Here is a 27464-nt window from a genome sequence, read left to right on the forward strand (position 1 = left end):
AACAAAAAAACCAAATTACTTAAGAACTGTTAATCCTTTTTCCCTCTCAATGCCCTCGAGCCCCACGTTGATGCGCCAAAATCTGTCTTGGTTCGACAAGACAGGAGTCTTTGAAAGAGGGCAAAAGCCTCCTGTGCAATGGAGAAGGTAAACCCCCTCCCTCCAAATTACTAGGATTTTTAAATTAAAAGGCTCTCAGGCAAAGATATGGGAATGGGAGTAACAATTCTTTACTAGGAGAAAACTAGATAACAATTTAAAAAGGCAAATGCAATCGGTACAAACAAAACTAGTGAAAAAAGTCCACAACCTGAGGATTCGGGGTGTTGGTAGCAGTCTGGTCGAAATGATAGCTGCTCCTCTTGCAGTGGCTGATGAATTGCAGATGCAGTGGTGATCTTTAGGAGGTATAGTTTTCTCTGAAGATCTGGTGGCAGTTGGGCCGGTCTTCCTCTGCGCCGGGGCTGCCTCTGAGCTCCACCGCCGCTGCCTCACGGCGCTCCGGCCGCTTCTCTGGGAATCCCGCCAAAGGAGCTGCTTCTCTGGGAAATCCCACCGAAGGAGCTGCTTCTCTCGGGAGTCCTGCCGAAGGAGCTGCTTCTCCGCAAAATCCCGCAAAGAGAGAGTGCTTCGTCTCCCCAAAAGCTACCCCTTTATACAATAAAAGAGTGCTTGGCTTCCCCCTCTGGGTGGAACATCTCACAATGGGATGGTGTTACGTTACCAGCCCTGCATTGAATCAGTCAATGGCCCATTAACAAACCATTACCTCTTCGAGCAAACCATTGTTCTTGAGAGATAACAAACTTGCCCAACTTCCAACAGATGGCAAATGGAATACAAGCTTATCTTACAACCCAGGACATTAGTCAAAAAGTTTGCATGTTATATGTTTTAGGTCAGGGAGAAAAATTTTGTCTGTTACTGCTGCAACCAACATCCACAACTTTTCATAATTAACCCTGTAAATTAAGGATCTTTAACTGGGTTGGTTTTTTTCCCCCACTCAAATTTACACTTCAACATGAAATATTTTCCTGCCTGATCAGGTTTTTCAAGTATATAGATATTTCAGGAGTTTTTTTGGTCTAGTAAACAAGTGCTAAAAACATACAATTAAAATCACATTTATTAAGAAAGAATTGCTTGATTTAGAGAACCAAGCAGAGCTTAGATTTTTCTTTTAAAATGCAAGCCATCTTCACCACTACATCATATTAGGTCAATCAGAACCAGAATGTATTTGGATTTTCAAAAATATATTCTTCTTGTATCAGACTGAAGATTTCTTATGCTCCAAGCAAAAAATCTCTCCAAATCTAATATGATGTGACATAGCAGAACACTAAACAGATTTCTTAGTTTGTCCATGATAGGGCCAAGTGAGTTGTTGTTTTTTTTTCTAGAATAAAAGCTTTGCACTGCAATTAGGTGCTAAAGATGAACATAGCAGCTTTTCATTTTTGAGAGCTTTGATCAATGTAAATCACGGATAACATCACATTAGTTACCTCTGATTGGTATGTTGAAATAAGGTACACAGCACTAATTTTCAAGGGGTCATATCAAGACTTTTACAGACAGAAACCATTTTCATTATTTACACATTCCTAGAATCAGAAAAGATCTTGAAAGTGGGCATATAGAAAAGGCTGGGAATCACCTAGTTTAAGGTATGGTACCTTATCACTCTTCCCTTATCAACTCTAATTTACAGCTGCAGAAAGCAACCACAGAGAGTAAATCCTGGCATAGTAGCTTGGGGTCCTCCCCCAGAGGGAAAATGACGCAAGATGAGAAGAACATTTCTCTTACACAGAACACCAGCACATTTTAAGTTTTTTGAACAAGAATAAATTGTCACAAAAATATATTAACAACCCCTAAACTCAACTTCAAAAGTCCCAAAAATTGAAGGCCTCCAAAAGGAATTTTTGATGACTGCTACATCAGCAGCATGGAGGACAAAATTGCAGAAAATAAAGATAAAGCACTGAAATGTTATGGGATTTTTCAGCTGAATTAAACAAAAACTCCAATAACTGCTTTTTGAGTCTAAAATTTAGGCATGTTCCACACAGCCCTGAGGAAATAAATATGCAGAAATAGATGGTGCACATCACGTGTCAGAGGACTTGAGCATACTCATCACTTCTTTTCTGATCTCCACTCCTTTTATTCTCTCCCTCACTGCTCCTATGCAAGTATTACACTTGGTTTAAGCACTCTGTTATGCTAAGTCCACCCAGCCACCCATATTCATACAACCAAAAGATATAACTCATCTTAACCAGTATCTCAAAGTACACGTCAGCCACAGACCACTAGTCCAGTTGAGTCCTTTCCTAGTTTTACTTATGTTAAAATTGTCAAATTAAGGTGTTCCAACCTCTAAGTTTGGGCTAAGTTTGGAACACAAAATCTTCCTCCCTTTCCTAATGGCAGGAGGGAAAAGCGGGAAGTACATATTTTTACCTTCCACATTATAGTTTTGTGTTGTTCCCCTGCTGCCCAGAGCACCAACCCGTGGAAGTATATGTATCAAAGAGAATCATAAAATCAACATGAGAAGTTTTCTCTTATACTTCCAAATATTCAAGGAAATGTTCCCTCTCCAAGGGCTGCTTAGCCCACAAACATCCTGAACAAGTTCTAAAAAAATGCTTCATAAATCTACCCAAGAAATGCTTTTAAGCACCAGACTAATTTTTGGGGTGTCATATTTTAGCCCACAGAAGAAACGTAAATTAGGTAATCCTTTAGATTAGTAAAAATTAGTTCAATTTATAGACATGTTCTTGTACGAAAATCAGATGAGATGATGAAAAAGCTCCTGCTGGTGATAAAATCCTATTTATCCAGAATGAAAGGAAGCTTTTTCCATAATTATTTATTCCAATATTGACTACTGAGTAGTGCCCAAAAAATAGCCAAAAAACTAGCAGATTATCAGAAATAGAAGTGAGATACCACAAGGAAGACAAAATACAAAGGAAAATGAAAACAAAATGGTAGAAACAAAAAGCAAGGTATTTTTAAAACAGCATCTTTAATGAAAAAAAAATAACAGCCTTCAAAGAATGCAAGCCATAGCACAGCTAGTCCCTTGGTTTAATCTAAGAAAGAAAAGAAAGCAGCAGGCATTGCCCTTATTCTCTGATATATCTCTTTTGCTATGTAAAACTCAAATGTGTGGTTGTCTTTCTATAAGGATCAGAATTTACCAAGTGGCTTATGATACATATGATATGTAAGTTTACTGAAATAGTTTGGAAGAAGTTATAAAAACTGGTCTCTGAACAACAGCCAAACCAAGGAGCATGAGAAAATTCCCATTAACATCTTGCAGCAATACTTCAATCAACTACAAAACACGAAGTGGAACTGTACACAGTGGTAGATCTTAGTTCCAGCATTATTAAATGGAAAAATAAACCTCACCCACATTGGACAGTAAATTTTAATTTGGCATCTGAATGTAAAAGTATGTCTAATAATATATTTTGATCATATAACGACAATTACATACACCACTATTACTAGATATGTATTAAATACTGCAAGACTCATAAAAGTTATTGGAAACAGGTTTTTCCCCACACTGACGTACGGTAATTTAAATTACTACCTTTTAAACCATCTTTATATCCCACAGCACAATGTTCAGAAACCAGGTGCCAGTGTGCACCTCAGATACATCAGGAACAACTGGATGCAACAGAACCACATGGCAATGTAAGCAGAAGAAGCTATGTTAGAGCATCTTAGACAAGCAGTGAAAGGTATCTTTGTTACCTCGACATATAGAGCAAGGTTTGGGTTTTCTTTTCCTCCCTCCTGCTCTTTATTTCTGGAGGACGGGGCTTGGTTTTTCTCAGACAAAAGGAGCCTGAGTTTCTGAGTTACTCTGCCCCAAGTACTTGCTTTTCAAGCAGAGTTTGGGACACTCTCCAACTCAGGGAGCAGGTCAGCAGTGGGAGGAACCAAATTCAATAAGCCTTTTGCTGAAATCCATGCAGGTGGATTATTGTAGCAATATTACAAAATACCACCATGAGTGTATAACAGCAGCTTGTAATGAGATATTCAGTAAAACATTTTATTGAATAACAGTACAACAGAATCAGCTACAGCAATCCATGCTCCCCAGAGAATCATAAAAATACCTGCTACTCACATGGTATTCTGTGTAAATGCCACTAAATACAGAATTTAAATGGTTAAGTACTTTCAAATTAATCTTTGACCAAGAAAACTATTCATTTCAGAATTTCATTAAGAGCAATACATATCACAGCAACAAAACACACTGGGTAAAGCTACTGAACTACACAAGTTCTGACAACTGGAGAAGCTGCTGAGCCACAGACAAGGTGAGGGAAGAGCCATCGAGAGAAGGGGTGAGATGGGCAGCCTTGGGACACAAGGACATGGCAGACTTCTCAGCAGACACACTAAGGGCAGCAAAGCAGCAACCCTGCTGTCCCCAGGCTGATCCCCTACAGTGACAAGCAGCCTTCTGCATAGCCTACAAAAGGCAGTGCCTGGCCCAGCAAGAATGAAAATGAGGTGTCCACACAGCAAACACTGACAGGAAGCAAGTTTCAATAGAACAGCCTCTAAGCCCCAGAGCATTGTCTCTGAATTTCTATATGCACTAGAGACTAGTTTCAAAACTTGATAAGCTCATCAGTTTTATTAGGGACTTTTTCCAGCAACTTACATGTAGCTAGAAGATTGTCTCAGCTCTTGTTACACAGGAGTAAAAGAACTGATTTACTGATAATGTAACTCAATGTATGGGGAAATTATATCTGCAGCCTCACACTCAGTAATTAAATAAACAAACAATCCAAAACCACTGTGGAACCCTCTCTTCAACCAAATTCCACAGTACATTTCTGCAAATAATTTTTATTCTCCAAGCCTTAGACTATAGCAAAAAAAAAAAAAAATAAAATAATGGTGGAGAAAAATGTTTGCATTTTACTTAGCTATTGTCATTTAATTTTCTATTTGAATTCATATTGCAAATTACCATTCTCTATGTTAAAAGGAGTATATAGCTTTGTTCTCATGGAAGGGGTGATTTTAATTAAGAGACTAGGAAAGCAAAGGCTTAATAAAATGGATCATAAATGGCATGACATTCCAGTGATCTATTGACCTCAGCCTTAAATAGTTAACATTATGTGAAAATATAAAGTGGTTTTATAGATATATATGAGAACCTTTGGATAAAACATCAAGTATTTAAACAGCACATGAAATAACTTTTAGAAATTAAAAGTTCCCAAAAGAATAAATAGAAAAATACGACAAAAATAGCATTCTCAGAGGGTAAAGAAAAGGCAATTCTTCCTAAAATAAACTGGTATTCATTAAAAAACTTTTTCATGTGAGAGTTTATAAACAATTTCAATTATAAGCAGAATTATTATAAAGACTACTATTATTTGCATTTTTACTGCCAGAAAAAAATACGAACATCAAAAAAAATCTATGCACACTATCCCTGCAACCAAATCATTTTGAAACCCTCACAAGAAATCGTACAAGTGTACAATTTTTTTTAAGTATGAGATTCATCCAAATAGAATCCAAGTTTCAATTTTTATCACATAAAATTAAACTCAGTAAGACAGTACTATATAACTTATTTTTTCAGATAAATACTTCTCAATCCTTGAAACTCATTAATCTTGAAGAAATAAACATTTCCAACTACTATAAGAATTGGGAAAAGTTACCCTTGTCTTCTAATCAATTGTTATGCTAATTTTCAGCCTAGTTTAGATCAGCAGTCTGAACAGAGCAAATATTTATAGCAACTGGTTCAGAACTGCAGAAGTTTCTCAAGGCTGGCTCTCTGATGGGGAGCGTGCTTATACTACTGGTGTCTCACACTCCTTTAATTAATACAAAATCAATTGTGCAATAGCTCCAATAAATCTACATAAACATTCAAAATGAAGTAGAAATTGAAGTACTGTGGGTTTGTTAAATGAAAGAGGTGATTGAAGCAGAGAAGGGGAGTTTGGAAAGGTAAAGAATAAGCTCAGGCAGCAGAACGGCACCTTACAAAGCACCAAGTATGACTCAAGTGGTGATGTGAAGTACATGGTGAAGAGAAAACTGAAAATAGGTTTAACTGCCTGAGAAATCTCCTGGGCATAATTTTGATCATGTTGTAGCCTACCAAACTCCTGTATCAATATGTCAGCTGACCTGCACTTCAATGAGCATTCCTTTTCTCCTCCCTTCCACATCTTCCTGCCTGCTCTCCTTCCACTGCTAAAACAATATCTGAAACAGTAGTGCAAGAACAAATTTTAAAAGTCTCCACACCATGCAAGACTGATGTGTTGCTCATACAGAATCTTTACTGATTAATCAGTATACAACCAAAACCAATCAGCACCATATTTCAGTATTTGCTTTTATATACATGATGCCTTTCAGCATCAGAAGAGATTAAGACCCTGTTCTTTTGAACAGGCTGCATATTGCAGTGAACTAAAACCAGAGGAAAGGAAATCATGTGTTTGGGAATATACTTGTGTTTCTGAAATTGCAAGAAAAATGAGGATAACTTTGCATGAACAAACCATTTCTTACTTAGTAACAGCAGTAAAACTGACATGAATTTATATTCGAGCAATAAATATCAAGATGTGATTAGTGCAACAAGTTACATCAAGTCAGCACAAATGACAGGATCATACCACACTTGAATTCATTACGAGTGTTCAATGATGAAAAAAATCATGCACAAAGCAAGATTGAACACTATTATGACCTGCATGTGTTTACAAGGCTACTTTATAAATCATTTAGAACATTACGTCTCCTTAGAAACAGGAATGAAAACTAAAATGAGCAGAACAATCATTTAAGTATGCCCTTGCTTTCTGCCTATATAAGATTGTTATACACAAGTCTTTTGCACAAATCCGAGAGATTCTTTTCAAACAAAAAACGAAACTATAAACTAATAGTATGTGACATGCTAAAGACACAAGTATTACTGTCAAGAGTTTTATCTGAGTAAAGATATCCAAGAATATTACAGCCATAAAATTTAAAATATCATACACCAGACCTTTTAGATGGGCAAAGCTCACAGGTCAGGCATCAAAAACACTGAGAAAGAAAAAAAGAAAATTTAACCATTAAGATCATTTTAGGATGAGGCAAAAGGAAGTGTCAAGAATGGAACAGTTATGTGTGTGCTGCTGTTTTGAAGCAGAACAGGACAGGAAAAATTGGATAAAAGAAGGACACCATCACTTGAAAAGCTCAATCCCAGCACACCATGCTTCCTTAATGCTTCTGTTAGAGTAGACTATCACAAGCAGGGGATCTCTTCATAACTGCTAGCTGCAATTCTCTCAGCTTTCTCTCTCCTTGCAGCACTGGCCATCATTTATATTGGAGCCAGCAAACTGCCTACCAGTTGTTTCCCACAAAAGATGAGAAAGGAGCACTTCAGATTATTCTCTGCTGAGGAGAACTCAGAAGCCTATTTAATCTGAAGAAATGAAATACCAGTGTTAGCAGATCATAAAAAATACTTCAAGAGCCAGGATCCATTTTCTATTAACAAGCAACACCCACAGACCTTATACCAGTCCCTTTGGTGCCAAGGACAGAATAGGATCTTAGCATTAGTATAACCATCAGGTTGGTTTAACAATGTGTAAAGACATTGAGTGTTGCTTTCAAATTAGCTGTAGTTTACCTTTAAACAGAGTCAGAATCTTAAAACTGCATCCTAAACTAAGAATCTGTGGGCCAGAATCATCAACTTCCAGCCACGTCCAGCACAGCCAGAGGGAAGATGAGCGCTCATGAGCTGGCAGTTCTGAGGCAAGCCTGTCCCTCATTGGACACTAACATACAGATCAATTCACTGAGTCATGCTCTAGGGATCTCAGAACTTTGATACTTGCTTTTAGTACAAGATCAAGATGAAAAGTGGTAGAAAAAGAAACATTTTGTTGGAAACATCAAAGTTCACTTTCAGATTTCTGGAAGATTATATTTTTATTATTTCTGTTTCAAATAAAGATTTTCAACATTACCAAAAGCAGTATAACTTTGTTTGTCTGATCAAAGTACTCTGCTGTTTCACACACAAGAAAGCATTCATCTGACAAAAAAAAAAGTGTAGCAAGACACCCAAGCTCTCAGTGTAGCCATCTCTCTCCCCCAAAAGAACATCTCCCTGGCAGTGCCCTCTAACCAGAGGATTTGTGTACTTTATTAGGCACTTCAGAGAAACTACAGCAATACTGCTGAGGAAACAGATCAAGGAACACAGCCCAGAGTAGAGAACCAGGCATCCAAGCTACACATCGTACAAAACAGAGAAGCAGTTCAATTCAATACAGCTCAATAGTGATTAAGACCAAAAATGTGAGGGCCCTACTTTGACAAGCAGAAAAATACTGCCCTGTGCTGTTCCAAATGCAGTATCATGTTTGGGGTTTTTCCCCCAAGCCAAAAGAGGTGCTAAAAACACCATTTTGCAGAAATTATGGTTGCATCAAGAATGCCAGAAGTAAAATGACTCAGCAGCTATAGCATATTCTTTTTTCAAGTTGATGGATTATACAGGCATCAGTAGAAGTGAATCTCTGACTTTCCTACAACTAGATGCACTTGGTTTTACTTGACTGAAAACAGAAGTGCTTAAATAATTGGTATATGGGTAATAAACTACATTTTTATAAGCCACATTTATGAAAGGAATACTCTTTGATATGCAATAAATGAAGAATAGATTACAGTATCTTGACCTTTAGATTACAGTCCTGAGAAGGGAAAGTTAACTGCAGAAGATTTAGCATCATCAACAACTAGAGGATTTCAGATGAAAAGAACCAGTGCATATGCATAAGTAGATAAAAGATATGTCCACCATTACCTCCAGGCCACACAACTGCTTTCAACTTTTATATGGATACAACAACCATACCTCATTTTTGTACAAGTCAAGCAAAGTAGAACATCCTTAACAGAGCAGGAAATGAAGTTTTAGTCACTGCATAAAATAAATCAACAAAAATGTAATGCCTGTTGATGACAATGAAACCACTAGCATATGCTCTCAGGACTCTGATCTGTTCTGTCCACCAGATGCTCTCTCTTTATGAAAGGCTGGTAAAAAGAACTAGAGAGTTCATTGTGGCTTAAGCAGATTTTTTTCATGCTGTTAAGTATTTTTCTAAAGTTTTACATTAAAATCTTAATGTTCTTAAGGATCATAAGCAAGTATCAACGATGAACAACTTAAAACCCACAGGCCATATGCAGTATGGCAGAACAATTCATCTAGCTTGTTCCCTTTGGCCACTGCTCCTGAGAACTTCAGCTGCACACCAGATGACTGCAGTGAAGCAGGCAGTCTGCTCCCCACAACCATTTTATCTAGGGGACTTGCAGCCTCTCCCCCATCATATAATAAGCCCATCTTTAAATGCATGCTGGGAAAAGGGTTGAAGAGCTTCCAGGAAAGATGTCCACTTCCCACTGCCAGAACAATTCATTTATCCCACAACATCATCACTGTCCACATCTGAGGAACATATGGGAAGAAGACCATCAAGAGCAGACTGAATGAGTTGTATGGAGTCAGCAGCACACTTATGTCTGCCCTTTTTCTCAGGTCTTCACCAAGCCCTGCTGGGTAAAAACTGCAGGGTAGAAAGCTTAAACACCTGGAATCCAGTAGAGATACAGGAAGACAGAGACTTCCAGAAGGCAGCAGAACTACACACATATACAACACAATCCAGATGATACTCGCCTACAGAAAGTGTTCCAGAAGCTGTGAAATATGACACTCTCCTACCACTAGGAATAAAAAACAAACCTGAGAGCAGCCCACCCACCCAAGGACTGAAACACTGCTGTACACTGTGCTCCCCATAGCCAACAGCAAAGCAGCACTGACTGCACTGATCAGGAGGCCTCTCACCTCCTAGAACTGCATGGAAAACCACTGGGGTTCTCTGAAAAGTAGTCCCACATTACCAGCACATTTCTAGAATACCAGGATCAATGATCTTCACATTGAATTCTAAGTAATCACATATTACTGCTGTTCATTAATTTCTGGAAAGCCTAATTTGAAATGCTGAATAATGCTGAGAGGTTAACAGGCCTAACAGGCTTTGATATCTAATGAAACTAAAAGACATTTTCAGCTTTAACTGAAAATACTTGCAAATTAAATAACTCAAATCCTTTATGTGACAAAATCTTTCAGAAGAATGATTCACACATATAAAATAAAAAAAGAAAAGCAGCTTTGCATTGCTCATCCTCCAATTAGGTGCAATACATAAGGACTTTAATTGAAAATGAAGGATAACCTCATAGCATTCTGAGCTCTGTAGACCTTTGCATGTGTAAATGAAGCCAAGTGGATCTCTTGAAGCCAAGGTGAGGGCCTCAGAACATGGTTTCTTAGCCAAGTCAGTGGCAGAACCATTAAAACATGCCAGAGGAGAGGGAAGAAAAAAAAAAATCATATTTCTCAATAGAGGAATCAAGTTTGTTCAATTTTCTCCAGAGGCTAAGAAATAAATATTCACATTTGAAGTTCAGGCTTTTATAACAGTTGGATGGTCCAGAGTATTGCCAGTAACACAGTACAATTTCCCTCAGGTTCTACAGCCTGTAAAGAAGGAATACAATGATTTGTCCTTAGAAAACAAAGCACATATTTAAACCTGAACATTTTCTCATTCTTTTGGAAGATGTGAAGCTCACTGGGATTGAATTTATTTTTATCCATAAGTTTTCAAAATAAAACACAATCTACATGAGTTGCACATCAAAATTATTTAGCATAAGGAGTCACTCTTCAAGTGCAGGTATTTCAAGGTAAGTCACAAGCAATAGGTGAGTAAAGGGAATTCTTTTGCTTGAATTATATATAAGAATTTATAATTCAACAATATTATTTTAGAGAAAATACTACTCCTTCCAAAAAGAACAACCTATAATTCCGGAGTATGCTTTCTACTGAAAGAATTAAGAGTATTTTGTCTTTTTGAATTCAAGATCCTTTTACCAAAGGTGAATAAATTGCAGGACTTTTCCACTACAAAATCTGTAATGATGCCCATTCTCAAATTGTAGGTTCTGCTGTAATGAGGAGCTAAAACACATTCCAACAAATTTATCTATGCTTTAATCTATCAACAAATGAGGAAAAACTACTTCCTCTCCAATTAAATATTTTTTAAATGCATTACCTCACCTCAATCCCCATTAAACTGCACAAATCCAAACTCTTCACCCAACTACATGAAACAAAGCTGGATTGTAGGGTCCTGATTTGATGTCAGCTGGATTGGGACAAATCTGGAATTACTCCAAAGTAAATCAATTGAAGTAATCCAGACCTACACTGGGAAAGCAGAATCAGAATATGAACCTAAACTTCTAGGAATTATGCCAAAGATGATATAAAAACCCTTTCTCCCTGTACCTGGGAACAAAGACACTGACTATTGGCATTACATTTCCTTGCTGTAAGTAGGTCAGGGAAAAAGTTGAATAAAGATCAGTAAATGGACAGGGATTACTCAATCTTTCTACCTTATACAACTGTATCTACACATCAGAACTGGTCCTCTGTACTTCAAAAAGACAAGTACACCATTCACATGTTAGTATTTTTGTCTTAGTAAAGCTATTTTCTGGAACAAACATCAGCAATGCTGTGGTATCTGAGTTTCAACTCTTAATTGCAGAAATCACTGTGAGTGTTCCGAGCAAATGAGTTCCTTTCCAAAATTCAGGACTACAAACCATGAGATCACTCCCAAATACTAATTTACTGAATTAACCACAGCAAAGAAGAAACCAAACAACCCTTCCTACCTGGTGCACCACCATGAACAGTGAAGACATCCCGTGGCAACCTTGTTCTAAAAGCAGCTGATGTAGGTTTAAAACCTGAGCTGCCTAACAGCAAATGCAAATTCAGACTCCAAATGCTTAGTATACACCAAAGGGTGTGTGGCAGGGAGGAACAGGTCTGCTGGCTGGCTAGCACAGACCAATTCAGTTAGTTTTCTGTCCAGGAGTATCCTGCAGTGCAGTTCCTCAAACAGATGATCTCTTCTATCACTCTCCTGTCCCCATGGATAGTCTCCCAACACAAACTTACAAATAGAACACTTTTAATTAACTTGAAAATTGTAAGTGTTGGTTACTTGTGTATTTCAAAAATAATTATATATTAACACACAAGTTTTTCTGGCAAGATGATGTGCTATTTTCCCTGCTAATTTTGATGACATACAAAGCTGAAGAATTATCTTCAGGGGCGACCTGTGTCAGGAATGAACAACCAGAGGATCTGAACAGCTAACAGCCCTGTCACCTTTTGGAGGTAACAAAAGGTGACAGTTTGAGTGCTCAAGAAGACTTTGTCAAAGTAGATTCCTGTACACAGACACACAAGCCCTCTTTGTACTCACACATATCCCAGAGGCAATAATTACTTTAACACAGGTAAACTCATCTGAAATATATATGCATATGCAAATCACTAGCGTTAATTACATTAGTTAGTGGTATTAGTAGGTTTTTTTACCTACTAACCTCTTGACTATTTGGGATTTTTTTCCAGAAATATAGCCTACTAAGCCACACTAAAAGCAATTCTACTGCATCCACATTCAAATCCACAACTTTGAGACCTAAAACATACTCCACAGTTCTAAAATAAAAGTTAAAATGGTCAATGCTGCATTAGCTCTAATATTTAAATTATGTCATCCATTTCCCTGCTTTGATGTTGCTTTGCTGTACATAACTCCTTCAATTCCCTAGCAGCACAGCCACTCCACCAAAAAATTACTGGATACTATCATAGCTGGTACAGAACAAAAACATTATTTACAATTCAGCAATGGTGCTTTGCCAGGAGTTCAACCTGACATTCAGCTTCCAAGTTCCTTTTGCAGCCTAGAAAGCTCTTGAAATATCAGCCCCTCTCTGCACACAGCATATTCAGGTGATTAGCTTTATAAACAACTGTAGTATTCACACTCTTGAACTTTCCAGAATATAGCTGTACTACATAGTATAAAATAGTCTGGGGTCTGCAGCTTTCTAGTGATCACAGGACGTGCAAAGATGGGTCCATTACAGAACTCCAGAAAAAAAAAAAAAGTTTTGTTTGGGGGAAGCAAGTTAAATATACACTGACTACCATTCAGCTGGGTATGTGTGACAGTGCCTGCCCACAAAGCAATCAGAAAATGGCTCTTGCCTCCTCTCACTGCCCTACTAACAGGATTAATATGGAATTATAACTAATGCAAAATAACTGTTTAACTATGCACTCAGTGTAATCCATACTTCCTGTCCTAACTGTTCCTTCTTAACATCAAGCAATAACAAAATTAAAAAGTCAGAAGGAAAGTCATCTTTAATAGGTATAAATACAAACCCACACATATACATCCACACAAATGTATGTCTCCAGAGCAAGCTCCTATAGCAGTGCAGTTCAACAGGTAAGCGGGGTTGCTGCTTCCTTACTTTTTAAGTAACATCACAATCCCCCAAGCAAAGGAATCTGGAACTACAAAGTAGAAAATAAGGAACTACAGTATTAAACAAATAAAATTAGGAACGTGGGCTTCCTCTGAAACAACCACTCTTCTCCACCACATGGGCAACACTACTGAAACTGTCAATATTTGAACTACTTCACAAGCAAAGTAGGATTTGTACAGATTTTAAGTGTCAAAAGGTGTAAGAGGCAGCTCACTGGAGTGAAATTGTATTGCAGGCCAGAAGTTGCACAGAGATGAGCACAGAAACAAGATGCCGCATGTTGAGAAGAGCCGCACCTGCTTTAGGTTAAAACAAACAATACTTATTTTTTAAACACAGGTATTTGGTATAGGTTTGTTTGTTTTCATGTGCATGAAGAAAGAGAAGTGTGCATATCGGGGGGGTCAAACAGCTCTTGGCTTGCATAATTTGACTTCCAATTTTTCTTGTCTTTTTTCAATGGAACACGACTTACCAGGGGCAAGTTACCAGTTGCAAGTTACAGTAAATTCTAGAGTTAGTTTTATAGAATGCTATGGAAGCAAAAATAAAAAAGGAGGGGGGGAAGAGACAGAGATAAATGGATTTACTGTTAGTAGTGCCCTATTTGATAACAGTATGTTCAACAATTTACAAATTTTCACAACTGAGATATGGGGAAATGCTTCACTCAGAACATGCACCCAAGCACAGCTTGCACCTTCTAGGCTAACAAATCTCTAAATCTAGTACACTCCAGTACCAGGAAAAGCCTCATAGCTTGCTATCTAGCTCTTGTTTTTAGAAGCAGCAGCCCATGTGCAACAAGATCATAACACTTCAACTTTCAGGAAATTAAAATAAATATTTTCCATCAACAAAGATAGTGTAAAAAAAAAAACAAACATGTTTATAATCATTTATTGATTTAAAACAAAATTTTGAGATTCTGAATTCTCACCATGCTATTTCCCAAACAACTCAGTTTTGAAAATTAACCCATTCTGCTACTTCACCTTCTATGTTGAGTTGCCAAAGTTAATACTGCCAAGTGCATTGACATGGCATTGCAATACAGACACTGCGTCTTGTACACTCTCTAGTCCCAAAACACAATTCTTGGAAAAAAAAGAAAGCACTAGCTATAGTTCAGAAAGATCAGTTCAGTAGATCAGCCGATGGCTACTCAATATATAATTCAGTGGAATGAGACTGATCAGACAAGGACATGCTTAGACAACACATGGATGAGTGAAGAGATTCCAGAAAGAAAAGGAATCAGCTTCTACAACCAAGAATCAAAGCTCAACCGTAGTTAAACTGAATTCTAAGTAGAAAGGAGCAATCCAGCTAGGAAGTTGGTGCCCACAGTTTAATTATATTTTAAAAACCCAACACACATAAAAGAACAGGATAAGAAAAAATAGGAGAATTTAAAAAATAAAGTAATGAGAACCACAGATTAATTTAAGAGTGTCTGCCCAAAAGAACAAGGCTTTTAAAAAGTACAAATCCAAAACATGTCACCTAAAGCCTGATTCCTGTGGAAATACAAGTTCATCCAGAAAACAGCAAGCCCCATATCTATATTGGAACAAACCCATGCAATAATTGTGTTTTAGTAATCTGCTCTGAAAATATTATCTCCAAAGCATAGGAGAAAATAATAGTATTTTAAACTAACTAGGTCTGAAATATTATGACCGATTCAATAAATTCAGCCCTATGCAGGATTCCCAAAAAAATATACATACATGGAAAACTACACCAACACATCTAAAATTAGGATTACTTTTTTCCAAAATATGGCATCCTAAAAAGGTTCCACCAAAATAAGTGAGACATTTCTCAGCTAGTCAGGTGTTCCAAGGCAAACAAGTAGAATTCTTCATGTACGTGTGCTACCCTCACCTGATTAAACAATCTATTTAGAATTACCTGTGAATATATGAGAGCATAAAGGATCACCAGCACTACCGCGAAAAAACCTACCCTTCCTGTCTTGGGGTGACTTCACATTCATCAAATTTCCTTAATCTCTTCTCATCTAATAATTTCTCCATTTAGGTGCCTCAGCATTCCTTCACATACTACACCCATCCCCATTATCCTTTCCTCTTGCTACTTGAGAAAGACAGAATTCCAACTGACACGCCTCAAAAGACCAACAAACTTCAGAAGTCATGCTCCAAACAAGCATCTCGGACTAAGCTAACAGCACCATACATCTGATACAAATTATTAAGTGCCTACTTTTATAAATATCCTTGGGACACTATAGCAAGTCGAAGTGGACTCCAGAAGAGCTCTCTTGATTGCAGGTGTCATGGTTTGACACTGGCACAATGCCAGTGCCCCCATGAAAATGTGATCCCTACCTTGAATGCTGTGAAGTGGAATCTAGAATAGAGCAAAGCAGGCCCAAGCTTAATAACAGGAAAAAAACTTTATTAAACTACCACTACAAAAGAAAAGAGAAAACTAAAGAAGGGAAAAAAAAAAACACACAAAGATCCAAATGAAAACCTTGCAAAACATTCCTCCTCCCCCACCACCCAACTCCAACAAACCACAGTGAGACACAATCTGGACCCCAATCAGGTTTCCACCCTCCAAACAACCGATACTCAGTCCATCGGGGGAACAGAGTCTCTCCTGTGCCACAGACCCCCCAAGAAACACAGCTCCACATCCTGTGTTTCCATGTCACACATGGCACCGCCTGGAGAAAAAGTTTGCCATGGTGACCCTTCTCCTTTCCATGCACAGTGCTCTCACCACCAATGCATGGATGGGACAGACTGCCTTTAGGATTTTTCCTTTCAAGGATGCCCTGCCAAGAGGGGAGAAAACAACAGTTCAGTTTTTCATTGTTTGGGACCACAGTCCCCCCCCATTTTCCCCTGGGGCCGAGGGCTCAAGAACAGAGATCTTCTTCTCTTCTCTTTTTCTTTCCAGGGCAAGGGGGCGCCACCACAAACCCCCTAACCTTTTCTCTCTTCACTCCACTTTTGTCTTTTTCCCAGCTGAAGCAGGTCTCTTGACTCACTGGCATCCTCCCAAAACACAGTCCCTCTTGAAGGAGAAGATTTGGTTCAGGTTGTGGCTAACACGGAAAAGTCCAGCCAAAAGCCACTCCTTGTCCCCCTCCCATCCAGAATTCCTCCTTCCAACATCCCATCCCAGGGTCCAAGGTGTCCCTCTTCCTCTCTTTCAAACCGAGGAGGGGAAAGGAAAATTCACAAAGCTTTCATTTCTCAAGGAAGGGTTAAAAGTCCGAACTCCCAGGATGGCTCGATGCCCGGACATCCAGCAACTCCCACACAACTGGGCACCTTGCAGCAGCTCCCCCCGCTCCTCCTTCCTTGCGGCTTTCTCTCTCCCTCTCGGGAGAGGAACTCTGGGGGGGGAAATGGAGACATCCCAGATTTCTTCCACCCTTCCATCTGCAGGGGCCAGCCTGGTTCCAGTCCTTCCACCACCCTTGGGGCTTTCGGCCTACCTTTCTCAGGCCATGGGGCTTCCCCTCCCCCACCCAGCTCGTGGCTGGGCAGGGGAGGTTTGCACTGCACGCTGACCGGAACCAAAAAGAGCGAGTTCCCCTGGGAATTCTGCTTTCAACCCCTCTGTGTTCTCAGAGGCGTGTCTGCTTTCAATTGGTCAATATCTAAATTGACCTCTTCCTTCCAGAAAAAAATTATCTTTCCGTGTCAAACCACGACAGCAGCATATGCATGTTTCAATCTAGCTGCCTCAAACATTACCCGCTAAAGGAAGAAAATTGAAGCTGCACTCTCTGCAGCTGCAAGGCTTCTCAACAGCCCACAGAAAGGTCAAAAATTGAGGTACAGTATCAGCACCACACAAGCGTTGAAAAAAGACATCAGACCCCAACCCTGGGGCATTGATTTGGCAGTTACAAGAAAGTTAATGTATATTGTATATAAAGAATTGAGACATTAATGTATATAACCCACATTTACACATAAGTAAATATATTTCTGTCCTTCTTGAATTTAAAGGACAATTAAACTGGTTTGTGGAAGGGGAATAAGTTGTTCAAAACTTGAAAAGTGTTATTTCTTTTTTGGCAAGGGTATGTTTCCCTACATACAACTGACATCTTAAAAAGGCAAAGAGCCAGTTTAAACTAATATACCCAAATAGTAATAAAAAAAACCCAAATCATATTCTAAATACCTAAATTTTACAAAATCAGAAAGGGAACCTAGGATAGATGACAAGATGCCTAGTCCTTATGCCTAAGACAAAACAACTGTATGAGTATACTAAAAGATTGAAGTACTATGAATTACAACAAGGCAGCTAAGGAACCTGAAGCCTTGAACTTCAACCAAACCCCAACAGTTGGCAGGCATTACTAATGCTGAAAAAGAGTTGTTCTTAAGTAGCAATTCCCCACTGAGATAGTAGCTAGAAGATAATGAAGTCATGTCAAGTTAGCTTTTCAGCTACCAGCACTGTATTATGAGGTCTGTCTTTCAATTATTTTTGGCAAAACAAAGAAAACCATCAGTTCAGAAAGAGATGGTTCAAGGAAGAGAAAGAACAAGACAACACAAAATTGAGCTTTACTATCAAAATGTAAAAAGCAAAAACTTCCTGCTCTCTACCAGTACAGCAATTGATTATACAGTACATAGGAGCACAAAATAAACACTGGCAAATTTATGAGGTGTCTATGCATGATAATGAGACTATAACCTTGAGGTCTGGTAGTATGAAGGACAAAAGGACTTCACTGGTTCATGCCTGGACTGAGTTTGTAAGGCAAGGATTTGGTAAGAATCTACAGGGGTGACTTTGTGAGAAGCTGCTAGAAGCTTCCCTTATGTCTGATGGAGGTAATGCCAACTCCAAGACAAACCTGGCACTGGCCAAGGCCATCAGTGATAAATATCAGATAACGATGAAAAAAACGCCAAACTATTGGGCAGAAGCAATTACAACCAGAGTAGAGAGAAATAACGACATGGGAGCTAAGGCACCCTGAAGACACCAAGGCCAGTGAAAGATAGGGAAGAGTTGCTCCAGGCATGGAGCAGAGATGCCCCTGCAGCTTGTGGTGAAGGAGCTGTGCTCCTGCAGCCCATGGTGGAGGAGATCCACCTGCAGCCTGTGAAGGACCCCACACCAGAGCAGGTGGATGCCTGAAGGAAGCTGTGACACCGTGTGAAACTCACACTGGAATAGGCTTCTAGACCACCCCTAGACTCATGGGGAGAGGAGCCCACAATGGAGCAGGTTTGATGGCAGACTTGAGATCCTTTGGGCTGCTCCAGAAGGACTCCACCTCATGGAAAAGACCCACACTGGAGCAGTTCATGAAGAACTGCAGTCCATGGGAAGGACTCACGTTCGACAGGTGTGTGGAGGTGTGTCCCTTGCGGGAGGGACCCCACTTTGGGGCAGGGGGAGTACCTAAGGAGCAAGCAGCAGCAACCTGTTCCCTGTGCCACAGCCACGAGGAGGTAGAGAATCAATAATAGAGTAAAGCCAGGGCAGATAGGAGTGGTGGGGGGAGGTGTTTTTAAGATTTGGGTTTACTTTTCTTTGTCCTATCCTGATATAATTGGTAAAAAATTTAACTAATTTCCCCAAGTCAAGTCTGTTTTGCCCCAGATCGCTGGTGAGTGATCTGCCCCTATCTTTAGCTCAACTCACGAGCCTTTCATTATATTTTCTCTCCTGTCTAGCTGAGGAGTGATAGAGCTCTCTGATGGGCACCTGACAGCCATCTAAGGTCAACCCACCACAATACCTAAGAAAGAAATTTCATTGACAATCTGCATTGAGCTGCACTGCCTGGCTGTGCGAGTGTCTATTATCTTCCTTATTAAGGTATAACAGCATTCTCATATGCCTAAAATTCTTCCAATTTACACTGAAGTCTTTTTGACAAATAATTTCATAACAGAATGTTCTACTGTTGATACAGAGTTCAAAACACTGCTAGAAATAAAAGATGAGTGAGTATTAATTATCTCCTGTCAGTGCAAAATACACAGCTATCAAGCACTGGTCTTTGCCTGTAATACGGGACCTGCTTGACTATCACAGAGAGTTTTCATTTTTCTTCTACTTTGAGTGAGATTACATTCTGAGAATGCAATTCCAGAGGGCTTGCTACTTAAATCATTATAAAAATTAAGAGACTGATAGAAATCTATTATTTTGGAAGCTCAGATTCTACTTTCTTACCATATAAACCCTTTTCTGAAGCCTTGGATAAGAAGAACATGCCATTTTCTACAGCTTCAGAGGGCACTAGAGGAATGTGCTTTCACAAATGAGAAGAGAAGGGGAAAACGTGGTGCTTACACATGTCCATAATAAGATGTTTTGTGAGATGCCTACTGTCACAGACACACCAAGTATGAAAAGCAGACAAGCAGGCATTAAATGTAGGTTAGATATACACTTTCTGAACCTAGGCTGTCAGTACACCTTTCTGGACAAAAAAAAACTCATCTCACGGGATTCACTGTGCCCCCAATGTGAAGCACACCATGCCTGGTGATCACAGGATATTGATTCTATTACCAACTCACACAAGACAGCTCTTCTCATCTCAATTAACAGCCACAGCACATTTTCCTTTTAATGTGCTTTAGGAGAATGGTAGTTTCACGAAAAAGATATACAGCCCATTAGTTCTGAGACCCAGCTGCTACAGGAACTGAAGGGAAAACTGTAACTACACACAGCTCCTGGCAGCTTCCTGAAGCTGCAACACCTATACCAACACAGGGCCACATCCTCACCTGGCTCTCTCTTCACAATGTGCAAAGTGCATTGATTTCAACAAAAAAAGCTATTGAAAAACACTCATGTTATACAGTCTTAATACTTATTATAATAATGACCAACCTCATTTTAGAATTACAGAATAATTTAGGTTAGAAAGGGTCTTTAAGATCAAGACTGTTAACCATTTTGACAACATCAAAAGATTTTCTTGACAAGAACTGCATTCAAAATCTGAGCTCTTTGCAAGAATACAGTCCCAACTATATTTACAACTGCTCTTTCTGTCCTTGAACCTGCTATCACAGTATATATGCCTGACACTGAGCACCCATACATCCCCTCTCTTGCTTGGCCGCCCCCTTTTTGGCTGCTCAGAAAAGCATCTTCCCAGGCAGTTCTTTCTCACATAAAGTCACATGTGTTCTCAAGATACTGGGAACAGCTTACTATGCCTTGTCCCTGTGGGTGTTCTCAGGAGCTAGGTACAGCACAGCTGTTGAAGATGCCACCCAGGGCTGCACAAGCCAGAAAGCAGAAGTGCTTACAAGTCTTGTTCTTTACCAGGAACATCTAAAAGCAGGGCTCACACCTAAAAGTAAGGTTCATTCCCCTAGAGTTAGCAGTAGGATTAGGTCAGAGATGCCACACTATCTTTGCTTGTTGGCAGCAGACCACTACTTAGACCTGAAAAGGACTCAAATAGAAATATACCGGCAGATTCACATGTAAACTGTTCAAAATTAGGAACACATTAATAGGCTTTCAGGTAAACAAGACAGGTATTCAGACTGAGGCAACACAAGGGCAGTGACAGGACTAGAGTACAGCTAGAGTACTAAGAAATACGCCTGCAGGAGGCATTGAACAAATTCACAAAGGCAATTTTTTCTTACATAAGCATAATTACTGCAATCTCAAGCATCAGATATTTTGCTTTTAAAGTCTATTAAAGTGGTTAGCAGGAACAAAAATACATTAATTACAGAGTCACTCTTGCATGCCCAGCTAGTACATGTGACTATTTATCCAGCTTTAAGCAAAGCTGCTCATCTCCTCCTCAGCCTCTCACTTGAAATCACTGGAGAAAGACAGCAAAGCATCTAAACCAAATGCTCCAAAGCCTTTTCCAGCACCTGTTACAACCTCCCTTTACTACTTCCTCTATTGAGAAGTTTTTCCAAGACATTTGTGACATTTATCCCTTAAAAGGATAATATCCTTGGAAGAGAACCTCCTACCTTTGTGAACACTTTTGTTCACATAAAGCAATTTATAGTAAACATAAGAACTCTTCAGACAGGATTTCTTGACAGAAAATGCCACAAAACCCAACAACTTTGCCAATCATTCCTGAACCTTTGGAAAACACTATATTACAGTCTGATTTGCACAAAGCAATTTGTTTTAATTCAAAATAATATGGAAAATTTTTCTTGTTACTCATATATACACTAATTTGTATGCATGCACACAAAGAAACAAAATCCTCTTCTTTTCTTATTACTCTATTAAAACACAAATAAGAGCATCATGAACTGGCTGCTTAATTAGAATTTCATATTCATCTTTAACTTGATATGATTCAACACTAGCTGAAAACATAGTTTGCTTCCTATAAAACAATTCTCAATACAATCTTCACCTCAAATTTTGCTAAAGCACAGTATCAGATTTACTGAACTAAATATACTACTATGAAAGTAAGTAGCAAATGGAATTTATTTTAAAAATAAAGACCTTGAGCTTCCACATGAGCAAATAAAAATCATAAAGGTGAGCCACTGAAGACTGTTAGTTAAGTCTTCTGACTTCAAGCCTTACCATATTTCTGCTGTCACAGAACACCAGACTTCCATTTGACCAAACTCAAATGGAAAAAAACAGCACTGCTTGTCCATACAGCCACATTGAACTGCACAACCCAGGTGAGGAAAAAAAAAATACTAAAGCACTGCTTTAGATCTGGTGCTAGCTTTACCACCTAAGCAAAGACTTCATATAACTGTACCCTCATCAAACACAAGCCTTCTGTCTTTACCTTCAAAATCCTTCATAATCTGTCAACACACCTTATCTCCCATCTCAATCATTTCCCAGTCAAGACCAATTTCTGCTTCCAGCATTCTTTGGTGGCAGTTTCTACCAGTCATCAGGTAAAAATGTGTCTGGTATTCTGACAGTCATGCTTGTGGGCTGTTCTCCACGACTTCCGCAAAGTTATGCTATTCCTTCACAACTTTCTTTGTAATGCCTCATGGAAGGAGCAGTGCTCAATTGTCTCTATGCTGATCCAAACTGCTTGGTTTCCCTGTGCATCTCTAAGTGCTTCAACCTAACAGACTTCCCCAGTTCCACAGTTAATTAGCCTTGGGGAATAGAGAGCCTTCATACACATCAGTGTATTTCTGGTGCACTGTGTTCTGCTTAAAGGCAAGGACTCAAATGTGAAGCAGTAATGCAAATAAAGCATTTCTCCTTGATCTCCTCGTGTACGTCAGTTCCAAGGCAAAAAAACCACAGAATGAAAAATGGTCTTGTGGTTAGTTATAATGGCAGAAAGGTGAAAAAAACAGACACAGGTTTCCAGGCTTGTCCTTCCCAATTTGCACTACCTGAATTTAAAGCCTCTGAATTTAAAGTTTGGGCATGAGCTATCTTAGCACTCAGAGGGGAAGAGAAAGGAGCAAGGAATTTCAAATATATAAAAAAATAAAATAAAATAAAATAAAATAAAATAAAATAAAATAAAATAAAATAAAATAAAATAGGAATTTATGTAGAATAGAGAAGAGTTATGAATAGTCCAACACCAAGTGGACAAAGGGAGAAAACTCGGAGGAAAAGCAGCAACCAATGGAGATTTTAAGAAGTGTCTTCAATTCAATATGAAGCCCAGAGATTTAATACATGGAGATAGGTAATGAGAAGAAGATAAAATACTGGAACTTTTACCATTCAAACAATGCCATGTATTTTAAATTTCATATATCTTCAACAGAAACATTGTTTGAAATAGCACCTTTCCAAAAAAAATACATATCACTAAGCTGAGGTCAAGAACTTTACTTTTTGCTCAGGTGAAATTACCCCTGTGCTCATTAAAAGTCTCACCTGAGGAAGGAAATTCAGGGTCAAGCCAATCAATTTGAGAACTAAACTAATCTTTCTTGCTAATTATGCTCTTCACTGACATTAAGTTCCTGGCAGAACAGTTCCACCTGGAGCCAAACTCACTGAAAGTTCATTTTACTACATTTTCCATAGAAATATTTAATTTCGTTAATATTTTTATTCACTGATTACAAAAAATTTTATGACAATTGGTTTTAGCCATACTTTGAACACTTTCAAATAGTAATTAAAAAAATGAAATTCAACTTGTCAACTTTTTAACCGTATCCTCAGAAAACAGCATAAAAGTGTTTTCATTTACATTCTTGTTCATCAAAGATAATCCTTCTATGTCACAGACCCAAATTTTACCCTCCTGAGCACACATACCAATGAATAATTTGTTCAAATGTCAGTTGCAATTTTCAAAACTCTTTTCTTGCCTCTGAATCTTAAACATCTGTAACAAATACTTGTTTTGAGAGTGCTTTACATTCATGACACTTGACCTTTTGATGTATGCACCACAAAATTTAAGTTTCAAATACCACACAAGCAGGAAATCTGATCATTTCAGCAGTAGTCATCTGCAAGGTCCAATATCAAATATTAGTTCTGGGTTGCACAAAGTCATGGGCTACAAATCTTTTTCTGCAACTCATAATTAGTTGCAATTTGCTGCTCCCAAAACCACACTTCTCATGGAACATCTGGTCTCAAAAGCTTACCTTAACATTGAAAAGTACTTAATATTTGGCTGGTGGTGTGTATATATGCACATCCACATATGCACACAGATTAAGTGTAACTACAGAATGCAAGCACGTCCTCTGTGAGTGGCTAGGACTAGAAATTTCTACTCCAGCAAAAAAGCCTCTTAGTTCTGTAACTGCAAAAAGATATACCAGGAAACACCAAACAACAGGAAAGTGTTTTCCAACATTCTTGCTGCCTTGTATCTAGTTATTAATGTTAAATGTTAACAGCTCATCAAGCACCCTACCGAACACTTGGCTTTTTCACAAACTGGAATTTTTGTTTGCATGATCCTTAATATAAGTGAAGAACTGTTGAAATCAAAACAAGAACAAGGCTTTTAAAAAACCAATAAGCAAAATAAACTTGTAAGCCTCTCTAGAATTAAAGCATCATGCTGATTAAAAAAAACCCCACAAGTTCAACATTAACATAACTAAGAACTTTTGGTTAACTAAGTTAGACATATGACAAAAATTGAGGCACTGCATATTTTAGCTTCATTGTGTCAGAAGAAAACCTTACCTGAGCCTGTGAAAACAGACTAATGTACAAAGTATTCTGAGCAACTAGAAGAAAAAAAAATATCCCTGAAGAGCCTTACATACAAGAAATCTTCCAAGTATACTCAAGCAAGCAGTATAATTTATAAAGGTAATTAGTTAGACTCCAGGATCTTCAAAACATTCCTTCAATAATAGCAACACATTTTGAAAGATTCCCAGTGCCAACTTGTGCCACATACAGCTGACTCAAGCAACCAGCACAGCTGCTTGGGAGACAGAAGCCAAAAGTACACAGGATACTATACTGTCTTGAAATCCATTTCTCCTCTAGTCATAGGAAAAATCTGACAGAACACTATTAACTTGCTTTTGTACCTGCAAGAACACAGCTACAAAAAAGTTTAAATATAAGCATAAAGGAAGATATTATCCATGACAAGAAGAAAAATATTAGCCTCTCAGAAAACAAAAGGGATTCCAACTTCACATGCCAGATTCTTCAGAAGAGTTTCAAGAAAGTGGTCTACAGAAGCACTTATTCTCGTGAACCTCACAATGTAGGAAAAGCATACATAACATTTCTTACCTGAGCCCCATCCTTTAACTTCAAGATGCATTCCATTGTATTGATAGTGATGACAACGGGTTCTGATCCCAATTTCGTCCATGGCACATGAATCCGAAGTTCATGAATGTGCCCACTTAAAAAAGTAAATGGCAGTTTCAGCTCCTAAGAACAACAAAGAATGCAGAATTAACTACTGAAACCTAAAATTCCAGACACATTTGAAACTCAAAATAGTAATGTTCTATCACAAAGCAAGTTATTCTCCCTCCCATAATCAGCAGCGTGCCACAAGACTTGGCATTTGCCTTTATAACCACTTACACGATTATGTCCCAATTAGTCTGCTCAAAGGAGACATTTGGGTTACCATGATGTTGATAATAAAGGATAGCTTAAAACCACCTCTCCCTCATATGAAGCTACTTCAAAATGTTTCACTATTTAAGGTACAAGTAGAAACAAAGTGAAGGTAAATACTTAAACAGATATGCAACCAGTATTATCGTGAAGAGTACAAATTTGGAATTAAACATTGACAATGTCACAGTAAGGCAATTTCTTTTTTTAGTGTTTAAGAGTTTTAAGAACTCAGTTCTCATAAGACTGGCCCACTGTTGCCCCTTTCACATCAAACTACTCACTCAGTAAATACTGAATATTAAATTTTAGTTATTAAATTTTTCATTGGCAAAACTAGAATCCTCCACAGAAAGGTCTAATGTAGACGTCTCACTGGTTTAAAAACTTATGCAAGTCAGTCTAGAGCTTCTAACAAATGCCTGTGCACTCCATCCAACACAGATCACAACTCTGCAGGACAGCCTTAGGGAACCAGCAGCTGCTTGCAGCAATTCAGCAGGAAACAAAGTGCCAAAGTTTAGATTTAAAGTACTCAGCTAAGTAAATTGGTGTACATACAATACAAAGTGTACAAAGTGTTGCAATTTCCCAGTAGCTTCAGGTGTTCTGCAAAAAATTAGCTCAACACTTAGCCAACAGAAGGGTCAGGCTAGAGAGCTGGTCTCAGCAATCAAGATTTGGAATAAGGAAAACAACTGTTTACTGTAAAATAAAGAAGCAATATTTGATATATTAGAATTTTAAGTCAGCATTCTCGATACTAAGTATTCTAATGCTCAGGCTTCAGGGACGCTTCATCTTTTCACTTTTCTAATGCATATTCTGATATTTTTTACTATCAAGTTTTAAAGTTTTAATGGAGAAAAATCAACACATCTTCACTTCAAGTTGCTCATAGCCTGGTATTTTCATCATCATCTTAGATGCTGGGAACTAAAAGTGCAGTATGTTCTCAGGTTGAGAAATAAGTGAATCTAAATCCCCTAGATAGAGGGAAGAAGTTCTGGCCAACCTACAATTACCATATAGTCCAACTGTCTGACCAATTCAGGGCTGACTAGAAGCCAAAACATGTTATTAAGGGCATTCTCCAAATGCCTCTTACACACTGACAGGCTTGGGGCATCCACCTCCTGCAGGAAGCCTGTTCCAGTGTTTGACTACCCTCTCAGTAAGGAATTGCATCCTAATGTCCAGTCTAAGCCTCCTGTGGTACAGCTCTGAACCATTCCCACATGTCCTATCCCTGCATACCAAGGGGAAGAGCTCAGCACCTCCCTCTCCATGTCCCCTCCTCAGGAAGCTGCAGAGAGCTGCGAGGTCACTCCTCAGCCTCCTTTTCTCCAAATGAAACAAGCCCAAAGTCCCTTCAAACAGGACATTGCCTCCAGCCCTTTCACCACCTTTGTTGCCCTCCTCTGAACACATTCTCATCCTTTACCCTCATTTTTCAGCTGTGGGGCCCAGAGCAGCACACAGAGCTCAAGGTGAGGCCACACCAAGGCTGCACAGCAGGGCAGTCACCTCTGTGACCAGCTGGTGAGACTGAGTTGCATGCAGCCCAGGAAGGAGTTTGTCCTCTGGGCTGCCAGGGTGCATTGCTGGCTCCTACTGAGCCTGCTGCTGGCCAGCACACACAGGTTCTTAACTGTATTTTGGTAAAATCAGGAACACAAACCTTTGTTCAGGACTCCAGAATTATCCTGGGTGATCCTGGCAAGCCAGGGCTTAAGCACCTTTTCCCCTTGGCTCAGGTTAGGTACATGTATCTCATTCAACACAGAATTCCTGTGAATTCACAGATGTTACACAGAGAAGGTCCATGA

At 38.8% G+C, this 27464-nt stretch overlaps 1 protein-coding gene and 1 long non-coding RNA gene across 5 annotated transcripts in view; both read right to left on the reverse strand.

The window, feature by feature from the left end:
• VPS13B (vacuolar protein sorting 13 homolog B) overlaps positions 1 to 27464 on the reverse strand; it is a 434787-nt gene that overhangs the window by 402629 nt on the left and 4694 nt on the right. For all 4 annotated transcript variants that reach the window (XM_021529420.2, XM_021529422.2, XM_021529419.2 and 1 more), the window contains exon 3: positions 25297 to 25440. In XM_021529420.2, the coding sequence (XP_021385095.2) occupies positions 25297 to 25440 (144 nt within the window). The remainder of the gene's footprint in view (positions 1 to 25296; positions 25441 to 27464) is intronic.
• On the reverse strand, positions 15998 to 17237 carry LOC144246936 (uncharacterized). Its single transcript, XR_013340652.1, has 2 exons — positions 16556 to 17237; positions 15998 to 16399 (listed from the first exon to the last, which is right to left on the reverse strand). It is a non-coding gene; the product is annotated as an uncharacterized LOC144246936 (long non-coding RNA).

This window comes from Lonchura striata, chromosome 1, assembly GCF_046129695.1.
Source record: "Lonchura striata isolate bLonStr1 chromosome 1, bLonStr1.mat, whole genome shotgun sequence".
Classification (NCBI taxonomy): Eukaryota; Metazoa; Chordata; class Aves; order Passeriformes; family Estrildidae; genus Lonchura; species Lonchura striata.